The sequence below is a fragment of the Oncorhynchus gorbuscha genome, linkage group LG03 (assembly GCF_021184085.1).
Source record: "Oncorhynchus gorbuscha isolate QuinsamMale2020 ecotype Even-year linkage group LG03, OgorEven_v1.0, whole genome shotgun sequence".
Taxonomy (NCBI): domain Eukaryota; kingdom Metazoa; phylum Chordata; class Actinopteri; order Salmoniformes; family Salmonidae; genus Oncorhynchus; species Oncorhynchus gorbuscha.
The window spans coordinates 54860178-54882393 of NC_060175.1; the positions used below are offsets into that span (position 1 = coordinate 54860178).

A 22216-nucleotide genomic window follows, 5' to 3' on the forward strand; every position below is an offset into this window, starting at 1 on the left:
AAGTTGTCTGGGAATGGAAGACTTGTTACTATACTACTATGACTACGGATAAGGCTGAATTAATTTAAGTAATAATGAGTGAGAAAGTTACAGAGGCATAAGTATCATATCCCGCCAAAAATGCTAACCACCCCTGTTATTGTAATGGTGAGAGGTTAGCATGTCTTGGGGATATTTGTGCGTCTGTAACTTTCTCACGGACTATGTACACCCGATATGGATGAAAATAACCTCTATTTAAAGCTGACAGTCTGCACTTTAACCTCATAGCCATTGTATAATGTCAAATCCAAAGTGCTTGAGTACAAAGGCCAAAACACAACACTGCAAACCTATGCTTTACCTCCTGTATGCCACATCCTCATTTATATTCATTTGCTGGGTGCTTATAGTAGTCCCATTTCAACACATGCACAAGTGTGTATTAATATGCATGTGAATTGGAAATATATATTTAGCATATCCCAACTTTCCCTGAGATAATACCGGAGAGTGGGACCACAGCCAGGGTCTGCCATTACCAACGGCGACCCTGGAGCAATAAGGGTTGCTCGAGGACAGATTTTTCACCTCGTCTGCTCGGGATTCGAACTAAAGCAACCCAACACTCTAACCGCTAGGCAAGGCTACCTGATTTTGATAATAAGATTGACATATTTGCATAAATGCTTTGGCTGAGTTAACTGATTGGGTTTGTCAGGGGTCATAGGGCCATGATGTTGATTAAAAATAAATCCTGCATGGAACATATATCCATAAATAAGTGATTATTATAAAGCATTGCAATTATGAGCTGTGAATTACCCAATGTATTTTTGTTGTTGTATTGTCCTATACCACCACAAAAGGAACCAGTGCAAAATTTGACATTGTCCTTTTAAGAAAACCGAGAAATAGTTTGGAATGACGTCTACTGCGCACTGAGGCCGGGGACACAGACCGTGGCGGAGTGGAGCGAGCGAGAAACGGTGAGTGTAAAAAGGCTAACTTTATTTTTGCTAACAGTGCTGTCAAAAAGCCACCACATGTTTGGCCAAACAATTTGAGATAAATTAGAGAGGAATGCGTGGCACGGTGAATATGTTGCATTTAGCAACTGAGATTAGGAATTTGCACTCACTAAAAACTGCACTCCCATTTTTAAGTCAAGGCCAGGCGGAAGGGCAGGTAACGTTAGCTAGCTAAAAACAGTTTACATTTTGTTGGATAGGGTAGATAACAAACTTAGAATGTATTTTAACATAACTATCCAAATATGTGCATGCTGGTTTATGTTTTGTATTGTGTGCGGAGGCTCAGGAATGCATGCAGTTAGCTAGCTACGTTAGTTCGTGAAGTCGACCAAATCAGTCGCGTGCTAGTTTGCTAACTATTAGCGTGGTACCTAACAAGCTAGCTAGTGAACTGGTATTGGCATTTTTTATTAGTTTTTACATCTACTTGAAAGTGCTACTACACAAGTGTAGTCGTCACTCTATTCAGCTGTAACGCTATTCAGTTGAGCTAATCCAGCTCGGTTGTTAGCTAGTTGACCTGGGTCAACTGATAGTTAGCAAGAGAATTGAGCTAGCTGTCGGTTGTTAGCGGTGATGATTTAGCTAGCGGTGTTTGTATGCTCGGCGTTTGTTAGCTAGCTGTACAGGGTGCAAGAGGTAACGTTAGCTAGTTAACAGTAGTGCGCCAAATCATTAGTCTGGGACTGGATACCAGTCTCTTTAGCTAACATGCCACTCATGTCATTTTGCAACCAGGCTACCAAATCATAGTACAGTTACAATAATATTTAGGTTGACATGGTGGATGTCTGTTCTTCTGATGAATACTGAACAAAAATATGACCGCAGCATGCTACAATTTCAAAGATTTTTACTGGAGTTACGGTTCACAGAAGGAAATCAGTCAATTGAAATAGATTAGGGCCTAATGAATCTATCGATTTAACATGCCTGGGAGTACAGATAAACATCTGTTGGTCACAGATACCTTAACTAGGGGGGTGGATCAGAAAACCTGTCAGTATCTGGTGTGACCACTGTTTGCCTCATGGGGCGTGACACATCTTCAGAGTTGATCAGGCTGTTGATTGTGGCCTGTGGAATGTTGTCCCACTCCTCTTCAAATGGCTGTGCTAAATTGCTGGATATCAAATGTTATTTCTCAGGTGCGTGGAATAAAACAGGTGTAAGAACTTACCGTGAAATGCTTACTTACGAGCCCTTAACCAACAATGCAGTTCAATAAATAGTTAAGAAAATATTAACTAAATAAACACAAGTAAAAAGTAACGCGAGAAATTGATAACAATAACGAGGCAATATACAGGGGGTACGGAGTCAATGTGCGGGGGTATGGTTTAGTTGAGGTCATTTGTACATGTAGGTAGGGGTAAGGTGACTATGCATAGGTAATAAGCAGCAGCGTGTAGCAGCAGTGTAAAAACAAGGGGGGGTCAATGTAAATGGTCCGGGTGGCCATTTGATTAATTGTTCAGCAGTCTTATGGCTTGGGGGGTAGAAGCTGTTAATGAGCCTTTTGGACCTGGACTTGGCACTCCGGTATTTCTTGCCATGCGGTAGCAGAGAGAACAGGCTATGACTTGGGTGACTGGAGTCTTTAACATTTTTTTGGGGGCATTCCTCTGGCATGCCTAGTGCAGTGGTTCTTAAACTTTTTATAGTCCCGTACCCCTTCAAACATTCAACCTGCAGCTGCTTACCCCCTCCAGCACCAGGGTCAGCATACTCTCAAATGTTGTTTTTTGCCATCATTGTAAGCCTGCCACACACACACTATACAACACTTTTATTAAACATAAAAATTAGTGAGTTGTTGTCAACCTGGCTCGTGGGAACTGACATAGAGCTCTTATAGGACCAGGGCACAAATAATAATAAATGTTGCTCTTTATTTAGTCATCTTACATATAAAACCTTATTATTCACAATTTTTTAATAACAAACTCCACAGGTTAATGAGAAGGGTGTGCTTGAAAGGATGTGCATAACACTGCAATGCTGTATTGGAGAGAGTCTGTCTTAAATAATTTTCCACACAGTCTGTGTCTGTATTTAGTTTTCATGCTAGTGAGGGCCGAGAATCCACTCATGTTGGTATGATGGAAAGACCTCTGTGTTGTCCTTCTTAATACAGACAGAGAAGAGCTCCAACTTAGCCTTAATTTTGTCCCACACGTTGAATGTAAGTTGCAGAGAGTCTCTGTAATCCTAGATTCAGATCATTCAGGCGAGGAAAAAACATCACCCAACTAGGCCAGTCATGAGAAACTCGTCATTGTGCCAGCAGTCAGACAAGTGAAAATTATGGTCGGTAAAGAACTTTAAGCTGGTCTCTCAATTTAAAAACGTGTCAATATTCTGTCCATAGATAACCAGCGCAATTCTGTATGTTGTAATAGCGTTACATGGTCGCTACTAGTCTACCCAAGTGGCGTCAGGAGCAACCGCTTGCACGCGCGTTACCATTCTAATATGTCTCCCTGTCATGGCTTTTGCGCCATAAATACAGATACCAACATATCTTGACCACCAAAGTCCATTTCATATAACAAAGCTGTCCAGTACTTAAAAAATATCCTGCCCTGGTTTGCAGAAGAGGATGTCTTCCTTAATTGAACCCCCATAAACCTAACACGCATATAACAGGAGCTGTGCCAGGCCCGCCACGTCTGTTGACTCATTCGGCTGTTAACGCATAGAATTCACTGGCTTGTAAATGAAGCAATAATTGTTTCAAAACATCTCCTGCCATGTCACTGATGAGTCGTGAAACAGTGCAGGTGTAGCACTGCTGGTCATAGCAGTACTACCAGTAGAGCTGGTATGCGTGTCTATGGATGCGGGCCTTACTTTTAAAAAACCATTTATCAATTTTCGAGTGAACGGAATGAGCAGCAGCTACGTTTGACTACATACGGACCTTTAGTGGAATTCTAGAGAGAGGGTAACAGTTAATGTGATTGGATGTTAATTATGTTATACCATAACCTCACCTCCACCATATGCCATATGTGGTTTGCGGTTGTGAGGCCGGTTGGACTTGCTGCCAAATTCTCTAAAACTATGAATTGAATGTTAATTTCTCTACCAATCTTAACAGATGTGGCATTGTTTGACAACTGCACATTTTAGTGGCCTTTAATTGCCCTCAGCACAAGGTGCAACTGTGTAATGCTCATGCTATTTAATCAGCATTTTGGTATGCCACACATCAGGTCAATGGATTCTCTTGGCAAAGGAGAAATGGTCACTTAAGAGGATTGTAAACAAATTTGTGCACATTTAAGACTCTCTTTTATTAAAAAAATAATAATAATTGTGTGTACATATGGAACATTTCGGCATCTTTTATTTCATCTCTTGGAACATGAGACCAACAATTTACATGTTTGTGTTTATATTTGTGTTCAGTGTAGTTAGCTGAGCCACTACTCCCTTCTGTAAAACAGCTAATGTTAGGAGCGTGGCACTGGCAGGAATTAACATTATAGCACTGACTGGATGTGCGGTAGATATTAGTTGCTCATTTCAAACATTCAGTCGCTAGCTAGGCATCCATGTGTTTGACAGCTTTCAGACTTGTCCCCTCAACTAAACCAGCCTTTCTTACATTTCACATAAATTGAACATGAACCATTAAATGCTTCTTCTTTTTTTACAGTACTAGGCCTGGTATGCAGTACTATATACTGGTATGCACCACTATACTGGTATGCACCATACACCAAAAGGTTTTTGCCCCTGGGAGATAAAGCATGCATCACTGTCATCCTGTGGCCTGAATCTGCAAACATTAGGATAAGATCTAGGCTTTAACTTAACCGGCTTACTTCCCTCTCCTCAGAAGTTTCCAAGTCAACATTGCAGTTTGTGTCCTGAACAGGAACAGAGAGTGAAAAGCTATTTTGATGTTTCTTTCCGTTCTGACTTCTCAGACCGTAACCCAATTTCACTTCTGTTTTTTTCTCTATTTACATCTACACAAATTTGAACCCACTTGTTTCCAGTCCTAAACAATGTGGTTGTGAACATAATTTGAATGACTACTGTGTGAAGGGAAGTCAACGAAGAGAGATGTGGATTTTAGGGATTTTGTAGGATTAGTGTTGCTGACTAGTCGACTCAACGCTCGAGAATAGGCCTACTCCAATTGATGAGGCCAAAGAAAGGGCTGAGGCTGTAACTTTCCTAATTAACGCCACACCTAATTCTTAGCATTGGAATGAATGACCATCCACATGACTAAATTGGAACGAGAAAATGATAAACGAATGGGCTTGTGATTATGAGTACTACTGGTAGCCCAGGAAACCGGATGTGTGGTGTCACAGCTCACCGTTAATTTAATGCCACATGCGGTGTTCTCAAATCCGTATCAGCAGTTCTTCGTTCTTTTCCCCCCGTTTGGGCTGCCTCTGATTCAACTGTCAAGTCATGACGTTTACATCCACCAGTTGCTACAGCCTTGGTTAAATACAATGACTTACTTGCCCAAAGTTTAGAGTGGAGGTGGCCCTTAGCCTCAACATCAACCCTAAAACCTCTAGGCCTGCTATGAGCCAGAAAAGTCACCACATTAGTTAGTAGCCTAGATGGAGGACATGTGTTTCTATGTTCTGATGGCAGATTTTCATTTATGGATTTCAATGGGGCTCTTCTTAATAAAAAAGAAAATTGAAGGGCCTGTTTGGAATTATGCAAATAAACTGTAGTTCATAAAAGGATCATTTAGATTCTGTTCTTCTGACCTTATGATTTTGTGTTTTTCCCCCCTGTCATTTCCTGATATCTTAGTTGGGGGATTTCTGAGGTGAAGTTGTTTGCGTAATAACGGAAGACATGAAACATAATCTCACCAATTTTGAAAAGTATTACTTTGAGTACATTAAGCACCTTTTCGTGCACTCTTAAATCCTGAACCACAAGTGGTTGACTCAACTGTATTCAGTGCCAGCACAGGATGAGGGCAGCATAATGACAATTTCTATAATTAATATGCAAGTGCAAAGTGAGGCCTTGCATGATGGGTGTGTGGTTTCCACTGGCAACACTGGTCTGGAGAGATATAGGAACCTGCCTATCAAATGTGGTGCTGAGTCAGGGCCAGGCGCAGTGACTGCTCACTATCATTGTCAACGGATTAGTAAATTCTCCTCACAATACTCCAAATAGCCTGCTGAAGTCTGAAGCTTGCTAAATGTCAGAGCACTGATCTGCTACTAAGGTATGAATATTTACGAAATGTCAACTGTTGTGTCCATCCTTAATCCATATAGTGTTTAGATTTAGTATAATTTGTGACTCGGCTAAGAGGGGAGCACACTATGGAGTCTCTCGCTCTTTCTCAGCAACTCTTCTTCCCAGTTTAAGCCTTACATGGAGACATACCTCTGTCCATAGAGAGTGAGTTATATGGTGCTGATGTCATGGTTTCAGTGTGTTTGTGGTGCGTGGCTCACTCTCCTTATTTGTTAGTTACTACGGGGGAAAATACTTAGGCTATTTGTTTTGTGGGGAGAGATATTGAGGAACGACTGGGGGGGGTTGAGGTTCAGTTAAATAATTTCCTTACATGGCCTTGTGCGTGAAAGCGTGCCATGCACGTAACGCAGTTAATGGACTGCCGTAGAGAGCACTCTGAACGTTTCTGAGTTGTAAGGGGCTCAGTCAGAGAATGCATCATTACTGGAGCAGGCTTTCTCAGGATAGTCACATCAATTCAAAAGTAGTTGTAGTTTACATCACACTTTTAAAAGTTGTTTTTCATACATCATTTGAAGTGAAACGTGTATTACGCTACCAGTGACATTAAATCCACACCAGCATGCATCAACACTTATAATACTAATACCTAAGTCTCTGGACTTTACTGTCCTCCTCTACCTTTGCAGTTTTCACTTGTCATGGATTACAGTTTTCACAGCTCATGACTTGTGGAACAAAAGTTCCACTGACAGGTAGACTTTCTTCTCAAAGTGCATAGACAAGTGCGAAGGGGTACTTTCCCTTGCTCCTAAAAATAAATAACTCCTGTATGATGAGGATTAGTCTCTTCACCATAAATTATTCATTGGTCTCATATCCCATGAGGCTGTCTGTCTCTTGTGACTTTAGTCAGGAGCTGATGGTCTCTGTAGGAGGTGTTCCTGAGTATTTAGCCCTAGAGGGCATGTTGTCAATGGAAGGACACCACAAATCCCAAATGGACGGCATTGTGGTTGTTTCTTAATTGTCTTGCGTTAATAACAGATGGCAGGGCCCCAGACTAACATTTTCCCCCGGTGACAGTGGTGCCACAAAGTTTTTCAGTTGTTGGCACCAGCCGATGACATGGTAGCTTTATTATTTTATTTTCATGTTGTGATTCAACTGTTATACTGATATATTTTACTGTTTAAAAGGGCTCCAGAATGTTCTGAAAAAATGTAATGTCCCAAAAAAGGTTGCCGTTGTAGCCTACCACCCAATGAGGCCTATGTAATGTGCCTAATTATTTTGCGCACTACGTATCTCAAAGCCATATCAAATATCTTGGTTGTAAAATGTTTGCTATTGAGCACAAAATTGAGTTGAAAAAAAATCGAAACTATACTTACCGAAAGCTGAGAACCTCCTTTCTTCAACTGTGACAATGTGTTAGCTGTGTTTTTTTTTCTCCCCCGGCAAAGGAGAACGGCTCACTCAACAAAGCAGCAGGCCCCAGCGAAACGGGGGTGGGCAGACACTTTCATGAGGATAATGTACTTTACGGTTTGACCAAATAATGGTTTAGCCTTCTTACATTTTTTTTTTTAAGTGACTGAGTTAGCTGACCATGTAGAATGTGAAACTCGTACCAACCCAACCAATTAAACATTTCACTCGCACAGCCATGTCAGTCGCTAAATGCGACTAAATGGTCTGTCTTGAGCCCTTTTTTGTATACCGCAGCAGAAAGATGGGCCTACAGGTTGACCCATTGGGCAAGCCCATGTGCTGAATGCCAATGGATTTCAGTTTCTGTATTCATAGACTGAGTCTGACATGGTGTGCTGCATGCATGTCGGCCAGATGGTTGTCCTAGGAGCAGGCGGCCAAACCCAAACTTCTCCCTTCACACCCACAGCTGGTTTGTGTTAGCTAGAGGATGGGGTCATAAACTCCTCCTGACCTGTTCCACTGGAGCTCCGCTTATGGGTGTTGCCATTGTTATGCCGCGACTTGTCCCGACCATACTACGATCTTATTGGGAGAGAACTGATATTTCTGTTTTTACAATTTTGTCTTTTTCTCCTGCCTGTGCAGACTGTTGGGCTGTCCCGTGAAGAGATCCTGCCATGCGTGAATACAAGCTAGTGGTGCTAGGCTCGGGAGGCGTGGGCAAATCCGCTCTGGTGAGTATTTCACTGGAGGTGGGCCATCTACATTTTTGTAATTTAGCAGATGCTCTTATCCAGTGACTGACAGTAGTGCTTGCATACATTCTCATAATTTTTCGTGCTGTCCCCCGGTGGGAATTGAACCGACAACCCTGGCGTCGCAAGCACCATGCTCTACCAGCTGAGCCGCACGTGACCATCCCGGCTTAGTCCAGATGTCTGTCTTATGTACCAACTAGCACAAGCCAGGGTTATGCAAATCCAGGCCTCAAGATCCACAGCACCATCCTTGAATATTCCTGTGTTGTGAGTTGTTGATCTGACTTGTTTTTGTGGCCCATGTTCTCTCTTACAGACAGTCCAGTTTGTACAGGGAATCTTTGTGGAAAAGTATGACCCAACAATAGAAGACTCCTACAGAAAGGTACGTAAGGGAGGAATTGCCAGGGAATAAGCTGATTGCTTTCAGCTGGTCTGTGGGTCAACAACCTGTTGTGCTCTTTCTTTCTCACCCTCTTGTTTTTTTTTTCTCCACTGCAGCAAGTGGAGGTAGATGGACAGCAATGCATGCTTGAAATCCTCGACACAGCCGGCACAGTAAGTTAATGTTGCTCAGCTCCACAACTCTGTTATCCAGGCTAAACCCTGAGTGTATCTTTATTTAAAGACATGCTCCGGTACTTTGGTGACTAAGAAAATATTTTTTAAACCCCCCCCCCGCTTGATGCTAGATGTGTCAATGTGTAGTTCATACATGCATAATCTATGAGCAGTCAGTGAGCTTTAGCCCCTCGGATTTGAGTGACAGCTAGCAAGAGGCCTGCCCAGCATTATCCAATAAGGTTGCAGGTCGGACTCCCAACGGCTCAATGGGCACCGCAGAGAGAGGGAGTGAAAGCAATGACGTTGTGCAAATATCTGCACCTATGTGACGATGTACGACAATTTGAGGGAACCTTTTGGCTCATGAGTGCTACTTTCAGAACTACTGGCTAAAAAGTATTTAAAAGTACCAGAATCTCTTTAAATTATTTGCTGGGCTTCCAAGTCTAATATTGAAGTGCCTTGGTCCTCCACTGACAAGTCAATTGAGCTGTGATGTCTAGCAGCAACATAATGCATGTATTAGTAGAACTCTTTTTGGGGGGGGGGGGGGGGGGAGATAATGAAATTGATCAGGGGAATAGAGGTCTTCATGATACTACTTTCCCCTGCCTGTCTTACAGGAGCAGTTCACTGCAATGAGAGATCTGTACATGAAGAACGGTCAGGGCTTTGCCCTGGTGTACTCCATCACAGCACAGTCCACGTTCAACGACCTGCAGGACCTGAGGGAACAGATCCTGAGAGTGAAGGACACCGAAGATGTGAGTAGCTACCTTGGATTATAACTAGACCACATGATCAGGGAAAACTCTTGACCCTAGTTAAAACAAACCATTATTTGCCACAGCACTATATAACATTTACCCATGATCATGAGCTAGTCTTTGCGGTGTGATGACAACTGAGCTCATGCAGCAAGAATGAGAGAAGGAAATATTATTACAACCCCTCCACATTAACCACGGTCCCATTTCTTGGCACTCCCTCCTTGTGTTTGGAGTATCGGAGTGACACTTCATAGTCCCCTGGCCTCAACAGATACTCACTCAGCAGGATGATGCCCTTTTTTGGTGATCTGTATAACCCCTTTCCTCTCAAGCTTTCTCTTTCCTGTACTCTCTCTCCCTTTCTGTGTGGGCGGGGCAAATGTCTCCGGGTGCCAATAAATCCCCTGTACTTTGTTATGACTGGTTCATTTATTTTTTTATCACTTGTCGGTTACTCGTTGTTTCCCAGCCGGCTTGTGGTTCGTGTGGTCTGGCCCGAGGTGGGTGATTTCCGACGGGGATGATTTCCACCGAAAGTCCCTAGTCATCAGAAACACTGGATGGGCCGGGGAGACGGTTTTATTATTTTTCTTTTTAGGCAGTTCAGATTAGAAAGCCATTGCATGATGGAGGTTAGGGATCGATTGTAGGATCACTGGCTGTCAACAGGGAAGAAGGCCCGTTCCATCCCTTTGCTCAGTGTTTTCTTTCAAAATACTCCCAAGACTCAACACTTGTGCATATCTGCCAACTACCATACTGCAGCTCTCTGTGGTAGCTATCATTCTACTGACTATTTAAGCTTTTCGCCCGGTTTCTTTCATTGCCCCTTGTAGGAATGCATGACCAATGGAAATGCTTTGTGTGTGTGTGTCCCCAAAGAAGGGATGGATTCTTGGTTGAATTTGGGCAGGCCAGTGCTGCTCAGCCATTTCCATTCCAAGTGCTTGATGGGAATGCCACACACCATTTACTACTACAGTGTTGGAGAATGTGGAGACGGCGGGGAGGGCTCATGGTCTAGCCAGGTTCGATTTAAAGACTCTGTCCATACGGAACACACAGGCTACAAAACAGAACCCACACGGCAAGGCTCTGAATAGGTGCTCAGAATATTAGTCCCACTATATAATACACTTTGAGGATTTTTGGTAGGATTCCTTTCAAGCTAACATTTCAGATGCAAATGCAAGTGTTTAACTCTGTAGACAATTTTACCAGAGCAAACCTGGACACCAAAGCCCATTTCCTTGAATGGTAACAAGGAGACCCATAAGGTGGTGGATGAAGTGATGGGACTAGTATCGGCTTTTCTCCCCCCCCTTCCATCACACGACTAGCTTACACAAGAGCTCTTGTGACTTCTGCTGTCTAAGTCCTCGTCTGTTCAGCTGGAGTAGTAGGTTAATGCCGGACTTGTGATTTCGCCATGTGTATGTCTCGGTGTGGCTCATGGACACAGGCTTAACTTCCCTCCCTGCCTTCCTCCATGTTGCTGACTGGGGATGTTCTACAGCTACTTTCTTCCCTATCTGGCGTTAGCTAGCCTGGAAATGCATACCTCCGGTTCTACTCTGACTTTAGGGCAAACGTCGTTCAACGGCCCCGTCTAAGGGTTTGTTTGGATTTGACACTTCACGGAGCTACCGCCATGGAGCTAGGCCAAACTGCTTCCTGTCGTCTGCCCTTACAGCCCTGTGAGAGGGCACTTGCCCCGAATAGGGTGAAGTTGCCCCCAGACACTGTTCTGAGGTCAGATTTACGTTCCTGCATCATCTGCCCTCCTAATGGGTTAAAGTTAGGCTCTGCGGAGGAGAAGATCCCAGATCTGTGTTTTTGGGCAACTTTTACACAGAGCTGCTGTTTTATAGACTTTTCAGAAAGGCATCAGAGTGGGGAGAGATTAGGGAACTCAACCCAGCATCCTTTATTCTCTCTCTGATCTCACCTTGATATTATGTACTGCTCCCCGGACACACACGCAGTCTGCCATGGTTTCATTCCATGGAGCAGCTGGAGCATGGAATGCAATGCAAACAGAGGGAAGCAGGCAGGAAGCCGATTTGTATCCTGCGTGGGCGGGGCTGCCATTGTTTCTACTAACTCCCTAAACAGCCAGAACACACTGTCAGGATGGGTGTGACAGACCCACACACATACACCTTGCTATTGATTAGGGATGGGAATTGCCAGGTATCTCACGATACGATATTATTACCATACTTATAGTTGAAGTCGGAAGTTTACATACACCTTAGCCAAATACATTTAAACTCAGTTTTCCACAATTCCTGACATTTAATCCTAGTAAAAAATTCCCTGTCTTAGGTCAGTTAGGATCAACACTTTAGTTTAATAATGTAAAATGTCAGAATAATAGTAAATTATTTCAGCTTTTATTTCTTTCATTACATTCCCAGTGAGTCAGAAGTTTACATACACTCAATTAGTATTTGGTAGCATTGCCTTTAAATTGTTTAACTTGGGTCAAATGTTTCGGGTAGCCTTCCACAAGCTTACCACAATAAGTTGGGTGAATTTTGGCCCATTCCTCCTGACAGAGCTGGTGTAACTGAGTCAGGTTTGAAGGCCTCCACGCTTTTTCAGTTCTGCCCACACATGTTCTATAGGATTGAGGTCGGGGCTTTGTGATGGCCACTCCAATACCTTGACTTTGTTGTCCTTAAGCCATTTTGCCACAACTTTGGAAGTATGCTTGGGGTCATTGTCCATTTGGAAGACCCATTTGCAACCAAGCTTTAACTTCCTGACTGATGTCTTGAGATGTTGCTTCAATATATCCACATTTTCCATCCTCGTGATGGCATCTATTTTGAAGTGCAGCAGTCCCTCCTGCAGCAAATCACCCCCACAACATGATGCTGCAACACCCGTGATTCACCATTGAGATGGTGTTCTTCGGCTTGCAAGCCTCCCCCTTTTTCCTCCAAGCATAACGATGGTCATTATGGCCAAACAGTTCTATTTTTGTTTCATCAGACCAGAGGACATTTCTCCAAAAAGTATGATCTTTGTCCCCATGTGCAGTTGCAAACCGAAGTCTGGCTCTTTTTTATGGCGGTTTTGGAGCAGTGGCTTCTTCCTTGCTGAGTGGCCTTTCAGGTTATGTCGATATAGGACTTGTTTTACTGTGAATATAGATACTTTTGTACCTGTTTCCTCCAGCATCTTCACAAGGTCCTTTGCAGGCGCTTTGGGTTGATTTGCACATTTCGCACCAGGGTACGTTCATCTCTAGGAGACAGCAGGCGTCTCCTTCCTGAGCGGTATGACGGCTGCATGGCCCCATGGTGTTTATACTTGCGTACTATTGTTTGTACAGATGAACGTGGTACCTTCAGGCATTTGGAAATTGCTCCCAAGGATGAACCAGACTTGTGGAGGTCTTCAAAAAAATGTTTGAGGTCTTTGCTGATGTCTTTATATTTTACCATGTCGAGCAAAGAGGTACTGAGTTTGAAGGTAGGCCTTGAAATACATCCACGGGTACACCTCCAATTGACCCAAATGATGTCAATTAGCCTATCAGAAGCTTCTAAAGCCATGACATAATTTTCTGGAATTTTCCAAGCTGTTTAAAGGCACAGTCAATTTAGTGTATGTAAACTTCTGACCCACCGGAATTGTGATACAGTGAAATAATCCGTCTGTGAACAACTGTTGGAAAAATTACTTGTGTCATGCACAAAGTAGATGTCCTAACCAACTTGCCAAAACTATAGTTTGTTAACAAGAAATTTTTGGGGTGGTTGAAAAACTAGTTTTAATGACTCCAACGTGTGTGTGTAAACCTCTGACTTCTATATGTATTGCGATTTGATGTTCCAAACATGTTGTTCACTATATGTCCGTCAGAGAGACTAGATGGAGCATGAGAACATTTGTTTTGTTCCGTCATGGAAATAGTGTTTGGCTCACTATTTTAATCAAGCAAAAGGATTAGAAATACTGGAGTTTTGGTGCTGACTAGCGCCCCCACTTTATTTTTTTTTATTTAACTAGGCAAGTCAGTTAAAGAACAAATTCGTATTTACAATGATGGCCTAGGAACAGTGGGTTAACTGCCTTGTCCAGGGGCAGAACAGCACATCCGTGTCCGGTTCAAATCGATACTTTGAGTCAAAGTAACGATTTTATAATATTGAATTGTGTAACTAGATTTTTCAACTATATATATATATATTTTTTTTGTTTGGTCCCGGTGAAATGCTTTAACATTTTTCATGTTATCCCTCATCCATGTCCTGTTCTCTTCTCTCCCAGGTGCCGATGATCCTGGTGGGGAATAAGTGTGACCTGGAGGATGAGCGGGTGGTGGGCAAGGAGCAGGGTCAGAACCTGGCCAGACAGTGGAACCACTGTGCCTTTTTAGAGTCCTCCGCAAAGTCAAAGATCAATGTCCTCGACGTGAGTACTGACAATCAAACTGCTGACTAGTGATATGAATTATGACACTTAACCATATAAATCCAAACTGTTAACTATGCCTTTTTTTTAATGTGTCAAAGCACTTAGCAATGGTTTTGTGTTTGCAGATCTTCTATGACTTGGTCAGACAGATAAATAGGAAAACGCCTGTGGAAAAGAAGAAAGCGAAAAAGAAATCAAACTGTGTCTTGCTCTAAAGGTCCCCTCCCCTCCACCCCGCCCTGCAGCAGCTCTGAGCCAGGTGAGTAGGTGACTAACGACACGGGTAGACTCTAATTACCTGACTGGTACACCTTAACCCTTATTACTGGACCTACGAGGAGCACAACATTCTTCTCAACTCACAATATGCCCCTGCAATTTGGGATTTGTTTAATTTATAGTTATTAATACATGCTTTATTGTTTTTTTTATTGGCCACGACAACTATTCTGTCAGTTGATTTTTCTTGTCTTTTGATGGAATCGATAGGGCCTGAGAGCATTCATGGAACGTTGACTGCTCACTGTCATTAACTTAGGGTAGATGGCTCCCTGGACAGTAGACTGTGCCATCTGCTGGTAGTGGGGATGTGCATATTTCCCTTTTTAAGGCGACACAATTACAGGAATGATTCCTTTTTAAGTTTGAAACGGTTCTGTGTGATTTGTTTTGATTAGGCAACGAATCGACGCAATATGATTTAATGGACTAACATTTGTTGCATAAACACTACTTTCCATTTTAAGTTCAAATCTTTTGCTGATGGCGCTCATGAGCTGGGCCTCTCTGAGCCAAATGTAGGCACCTGAGCTGAGCCATAAGGGATGCATCTACCACCCCACCACCACTATCGGGGGGGGGGGGGGGCAGGCAATGTAGAAAGTTTTATCTGCCACTTTGGTTCTGAAATCTGCCACTAATTCAAAGTTTTATCTGCCACCCCTTCAAATGAGTTGATTCTGCTATTTCAACTACACCTGTGTATAAAATCGAGCACACAGCCATGCGATCTCCATAGACAAACATTGGCAGTAGAATAGCTCAACTGAGAAATTGGTAGGCTACACAAGCTCACAGAACGGGACCGTCATGTGCTGAAGAACGTAAAAATTGTCTGTCCTCGGTAGAGCAGCCGCACACAAGCCTAAGATCACCATGCGCAATGCCAAATCGGCGAATTCAGGACCAGTGGAAATGCTTTCTGATGCATCACGCTTCCCCATCTGGCAGTCTGACGGACAAATCTGGGTTTGGTGGATGCCAGCACAGATGCTACCTAGTGCCCGCTGTAAAGTTTGGTGAAGGAGGAATAAGGGTTTGGGGCTGTTTCATGGTTTGGGCTCGGCCCCTTGGTTCCATTAGTTAAATTCTTGATGCTGTGCTTCCGACTTAGTAGCAACAGTTTGGGGTTAGGCCCTTTCCTATTTCAGCATGACAATGCCCCCGTGCACAAAGTGAGATCCATAGAGAAATGGTTTGTCGAGATCAATGTGGGAGAACATGACTGGCCTGCACAGAGCCCTGACCTCAACCCCATCAAACACCTTTGGGATGAATTGGAACGCTGACTGCGAGCCAGTCCTAATTGCCCAACATTAGTGCCTGACCTCACTAATGCTTTTGTGGATGAATGGAAGCAAGTCCCCGCAGCAATGTTCCAACATCTAGTGGAAAGGCTTCCCAGAAGAGTGGAGGCTGTTATAACAGCAAAGGGGGGGACTAAATCCATATTAATGCCCATGATTTTGGAATGAGATTTAGATGTCCACATACCTTTCATCATGTAGTGTATATATGAGCGAAGCTTTGGTTTCCCCCCCCTCATCTCAAAATCGAATGGGTTTGGACTATTTACGGAGTGAGTTTATTTTCTGTCATATAAAAATGACCACAAACACTGATTGTTTAAAACAAAACTATTTCTGATGAACCTGAACAAAAATCTATTGTAACGGGGCGTTCAGCAGGTATAGCAAGATGCGTTGTCCCAGATTTCTTACTTTAATTCTGGTAGAACAGTTTTAACAGTGCATGATAACAATAACATGGAAAATTACATAGGCTTTATTAGTTGAGTGACAACCTACATTCGCTCAAGCCATTTTTGCATTTGAATGCTGAACGTCCTGTGCAGATGTGCAAGATCAGGAACAGGCTGCCTACCTTGTGTTGATCAGTGCATGAAGCTGGTCACGGTGCACAGTTTTTCCAGGCTACTGATATTGCCTGGGATTGTTTGGCATGTAGATCAATGATTATGAACAGTTTGACACTAAAGGAGTGGATGCATCCGGTATTTCCGGAAGGTATAAAGAATATAATATGAGAAATATTAGTGAACTGGTGAAATTTCTGACCCATGCATAAATTTGGATCAGTTTGAGGTCTGCGGACCGAAGCACTCACTGCTTACGCATTTGAATTGGGGACCCATGCATATCAGTGAATCGTTACATCCCTAGCTGATAGTCATGTGTATGTGGACAGTTAAACCAGACTATCTCATTCTTCACCAGGTTTATAGGGTAGTTAATCTGTTGCTCAATAGAGTCCTACAGTGAGGGGCCTAAGTCCAGCAGCCCCCAGGCGGTCTGTCTCCGGTCGGCTACGCCACCAAGAGCACTGGGCTGTCACTAACGGGATTACAGACCCACCGTTTTAGACTAGTGGAGCAGCCAGACTAGGATGGAGGGGGGAACTGCAGGGGTGGGGTCAGGCGGCGGTGTCATAACCTAGGGGTCAAACAGGGAAATGGTTCCAATCGTTTTTCCACCCTTCATTTTTCCCATAGTGGATTTTTAGAAACACTTCAAGTTAGGGCTGTGTTTTGTGTAGGCTAACACTGGCGTGACGTTTTGATAACCATGTACATCTCTCTAGGACAAGGGGACTTTATTATCAATATATTCGGCTCTATTTACTCTCAGATTAGAAAATTCTATTAACATAAAAGTAGGCATCATGCAAGACTACAAATCCCTGCATCTCCTCCGTCATCTGTAGCTGACACCTTTGCTCACAGTTATTGTCAATTTAAGACTTGCACAAGATGGCTCACAATTGTCAATTTTAAAGTTTTGACAATTTAATAATTACTCAATTTAACTAATATTTAGATATTTATTCCAGAGATTCTTACCTTTGCCTCTACTCGGCAGTCTCGTCCAGATCGTGGCATTTGTGGTTGTTTATGATAGCTGCATTAGCAGCTAATTAGCATTTCATTTTTGGTGGGTGAATACAGGGGAATATATTGCTAAGTTACATGGTCCTAGAGGGATTTACACTGCTGTCAAAACATCGGGCCAGGGTAAGCCTACACGGAACACCGCCCTTATTTTAACGCTTTCTAAAATCCCCTATGGGAAAAATGAATGGTGGGGAAATGATTGGAATCCCCTGTTTGACCTCTACATTTATTGGGTATTATGACTCCTACTGTGGTGCTCTATATGGCGAGATCTTCTCCTGACTCCCACATAGCCCTTCTGCCACTTTTCCTATACCTGTCGTCCCTTCAATTCTGAATGGTTAGGGCAGTTGTCCCCATGCCCCTCTACTCACTGTATTACATGGCCAAGCTTCTTTCCCAAGCTTGCCTTGCCTCCACAGGAATTAAATCATCAACATGTATCAATCACATCTTTACAAATGCTGCAGAAATGTGCTTAAAAGCCGTATCCAAATCCATAGGATGTGTAGTGATCATAATATATTAGCCATATCTTGGAAAACCAACGTTCCAAAGGCTGGACCTAATATGGTGTATAAGAGGTCATACAAGAAGTTTTGTAGTGATTCATATGTCGATGATGTAAAGAATATTTGCTGGTCTGTGGTGTGTAATGTGGAGCAACCAGATGCTGAACTTGACGCGTTTATGAAACAACTTATTCCAGTTACTAACTGCTTGGCGTAACCCTGGATTGTAAACTGTCATGGTCAAAACATATTGATGCAGTAGTAGCTAAGATGGGGAGAGGTCTGTCCATAATAAAGCGATGCTCTGCCTTAACACTGTCAGCAAGGCAGGTCCTACAGGCCCTGGTTTTGTTGCACCTTGACTACTGTTCAGTTGTGTGGTCAGGTGCCACAACAGGGCAGCACGGCTGGGCCTTGGATGTACACAGAGGGCTAATATTAATAATATGCATGTCAATCTCTCCTGGCTCAAAGTGGAGGAGAGTGACTTCATCACTCATTTGATTTATGAGCAATATTGACATTTTGAATGTAAGACATGTCACAAGGGTCTCATCAGTCCCCAAGTCCAGAACAAACTATGGGAGGCACACTACTACATAGAGGATGGAACTCTATTCCACATCAAGTAACTGACACACATTAGATTTGGGGGGGAAAAACGGATAATAAACACCTTATGGAACAGCGGGGACTGTGAAGATACACACACACACAATAACATACCCACTATACATGCACTTTGATTTACTACTGTAGATTTTTGTTGGAGTAGGGGCCTGAGGGCACACAGTGTGTTGTGAATGTATTGTAATGTTTTTAACATTGTATAAACTGCCTTAATTCTGCTGGACCCCAGGAAGAGTAGCTGCAGCAAATGGGGATCCATAATAAATACAAATATACACACTGATGGAGAGCAGAAAAATGCACTCCAACTGGCCAACAGAGGGCAGCACTTGCTCATTGATATATTATAGGACAATCCTTTGAACGAAATCCTGTTTTATACCATCCGTTAATCTTTGCCCCCCTTCCTCTCCCCTCTCTCCACCTATAGAATGCTGTAATGAAGAACTGTTGCCCAGATTGGACCGTGCCAGCATTCCCCCGCCCCCTCCCCATCAGCCATAAACGGTGAGGACACAAACAGCTGACCGCTGATTCGCTAGTATCAAAGCAGGACACAATGAGAGAGACGACTTGTTTCTATCTCACTCAGACTCCTCTCTGATCCGACATCGGTGAACCCTGAAGGACAATCTTCATTCCCCACATCCTGAACCACCATGAACTCTGAAAGTCTCTGAAATGGGAACGTGTCCATGGTCCGGTCGACCGAAAGCCCCACTCCTCCTTTTGAGAGTGTAAAAGCGATTACCTACTAAGAAAGATAAAAACTTCACTTCAGTATTTTACATCTTTGCAATATAGTGTATTTGGAGACATGGAAGTTGACTTCAGTTGTATGATTATAAATATCTTCAGACAGCATGACCACATCTGTTATTAAGTGTACATGTTTTCAAGTGTGAAATCAAATGGAAGTAAGAACTTTTTTTTTTATAGCCATACACCTATTTCTCCATGCCAGTCATGTCAATGGTGGTAGATCAAGGTCCGTATATGTATTTTGGTTTCCCCTACATCCATGGACTTTCTCTTCTGCAAATATCTCTGATGTGACTTAATTTTATACTCAGTCACTGGGATATCATAGTTCCCATAATATATTCAAATGCCATTTTTTTTTGCATAATAATGCTTCAGAAAAATGGGTATTTTATAGAAGAAATATGCGGGGAAATAAGGATTGATTTCTGTCTCTTGAAGCTGAAATATATACTAAACCAACTCTAATAATGCTTCTTGTGTTTTTCTGTCAAATGATGTTCCAGCTTTTATGGATTAAATTTTAGTACATTTTCAGTATTTTGGTCATTGTATTTTGTGGATTTAACTCGTCTGACTTCATAATCGTACAGTATCATGTACAACCAACCCTATGATAATCCGAGCTAAAATTGGATGGGTACCCAGTGGAATGTCGTTCCACCACCAAGTAGGAGGAAACCGTTGCACGGTGGCAATTTAATACAAAGCTATACACTACCGTTCAAAAGTTTGGGGTTACTTAGAAATGTCCTTGTTTTTGAAAGAAAATCACATTTTTGGTCCATTAAATTACATAAAATTGATCAGAAATAGTGTAGACATTGTTAGTTGTAAAGGACTATTGTAGCTGGAAATGGCAATGTTTTTGTAATATCTGCGTAGGCATACAGAGGCCAATTATCAGCAACCATCACTCCTGTGTTCCAATGGCAAGTTGTGTTAGCTAATCCAAGTTTAGCATTTTAAAAGGCTAAATGATCATTAGAAAACCCTTTTGCAGTTATGTTGTCACAGCTGAAAACTGTTGTTCTGATTTAAAGAAGCAATGAAACTGGTCTTCAGACTAGATGAGTATCTGGAGCGTCAGCATTTGTGGGTTCAAATGGGCTCAAAATGGCCAGAAACAAAGACCTTTCTTCTGAAACGCGTCAGTCTATTCTTGTTCTGAGAAAGGAAGGCTATTCCATGTGAGAAATTGCCAAGAAACTGAAGATCTCGTACAGCTCTGTGAACTATACTCCCTCCACAGAACAGCACAAACTGTCTCTAACCAGAATAGAAAGAGTGAGAGGCTCTGGTGCACAACTGAGCAATTCAAATTAGCCGAATTTGACGTTCAACGTGGCAGTCATAGAATGCATACTTTCCAACAAGTCATTTTGTCAAATTCCTGCCCTGCTAGAGCTGCACCGGTGAACTGTAAGTGCTATTATTGTGAAGTTAGAAATGTCTAGGAGCAGCAACAGCTCATCCATGATGTGGTAGGCCACAAGCTCACAGAACGGGACCGCTGAAGGGCGTAGCGCGTACAAGTTGTCTGTCCTCCGGTTGCAGCACTCACTACAGAGTTCCAAACTGCCCATGGAAGCAACGTCAGCACAATAACTGTTCATCAGGTGCTTCATGAAATAGGCTTCTGTGCGGCTGCTCGTTCATGGAAATCCAAGATCACCATGCGCAATATCAAGCGTTGGCTGGAGTGGTGTAAACCTCGCCGCCATTGTCTCTGGAGCAGGGAAAACGTGTTCTCTCGAGTGATGAATCACTATTCACCATCTGTCAGTCTGATGGACGAATCTGGGTTTGACGGATTCCAGTAGAATGCTACCTCTCCCAATGCATAGTGTAATGTTTGGTGGAGATGGGGTAATGGTCTGGGGCTGTTTTTCATGGTTCGGGCTAGGCCCCTAAGTTCCAGTGAAGGGAAATCTTGAATGACATTCTGCACGATTCTGTGTTCACAAGTTTGTAACAGCAGTTTGGGGAAGGCCCTTTCCTGTTTCAGCATGACAATGCCCCTGTGCACAAAGTGAGGTCCATACCAAAATGGTTTGTCGAGATCGGTGTGGAAGAACTTGTCTGACCTGAATGGAGCCCTGATGTCAACCCCATCAAACACCTTTGGGATTAATTGGAACGCATGCTGCGAGCCAGGCCTTATCGCCCAAAGTCAGTGCCCGACCTTACTAATGCTCTTGTGGCTGAATGGAAGCTTGGAAGTAGAAGTCCCTGCCCCATGTTCCAACAGCTAGTGGAAAGGCTACCCAGAGGGGTAGAGGCTGTTATAGCAAAGGCGTGACCAACTTCCAAAAAATGTATACCTTAGCTTTTTGAATTGGATGTTCATCGAGTAGGTGTTCACATACTTCTGATCATGTACTGTAGCTTAATGTCACTTTAATTGCTCTCCTGACTGCTTGTTCAACCCTGTGCCTTAAACAAACAGTAAATGGCTTTGTCACTTACCATGGTTGACCACCAGGGGGTACTCTGAGCTTAAAAAGGCTGTGCCTAATAGCCGATCTATATACAGAGTCTCTGGTAAAAGGTTTATAGCCGTCTGACCATCCCCCTCACACCCATTTACCAAGAGGGTCTGGATTAGTAGACTGAAGGAGAATATTTGTGTGTAATTTATTCATAAAACAAACAGATTGAGCGTACATGTACAGTGCATTCGGGAAGCATCCGCACCCCTTACCACATTTTGTTACGTTACAGCATTATAAAATGGATTAAATAAATAAATCCTCATCAATCTACACACCATAATGGCAAAGTGAAAACCATTTTTTTTTTCAATGGGTGCAAATTTATTACAGAACAGAAATACCTTACGGACATAAGTATTCAGACCCTTTGAGACTCAATTTACCTCCGGTGCATCCTGTTTCCATTGATCATCCTTGAAATTTCTACAACTTGATTGGAGTCCACCTGT

At 42.9% G+C, this 22216-nt stretch overlaps 1 protein-coding gene across 2 annotated transcripts; it reads left to right on the forward strand.

The window, feature by feature from the left end:
• Window positions 1-895: 895 nt before the first annotated feature.
• On the forward strand, window positions 896-19809 carry LOC124031583 (ras-related protein Rap-1A-like). 2 transcript variants are annotated; one of them, XM_046343002.1, is made up of 8 exons: window positions 896-968; window positions 8301-8389; window positions 8730-8798; window positions 8915-8971; window positions 9601-9741; window positions 14032-14175; window positions 14304-14437; window positions 18941-19809. In XM_046343002.1, the coding sequence occupies exons 2-7, from the start codon at window positions 8333-8335 to the stop codon at window positions 14391-14393; spliced, it is 558 nt and encodes a 185-aa protein (XP_046198958.1). In that variant the 5' UTR covers window positions 896-968; window positions 8301-8332; the 3' UTR covers window positions 14394-14437; window positions 18941-19809. The 2 variants fall into 2 exon arrangements, with proteins under 2 accessions (XP_046198958.1, XP_046198959.1); XM_046343003.1 differs by lacking the exon at window positions 896-968 and adding an exon at window positions 6116-6240.
• Window positions 19810-22216: the final 2407 nt, after the last annotated feature.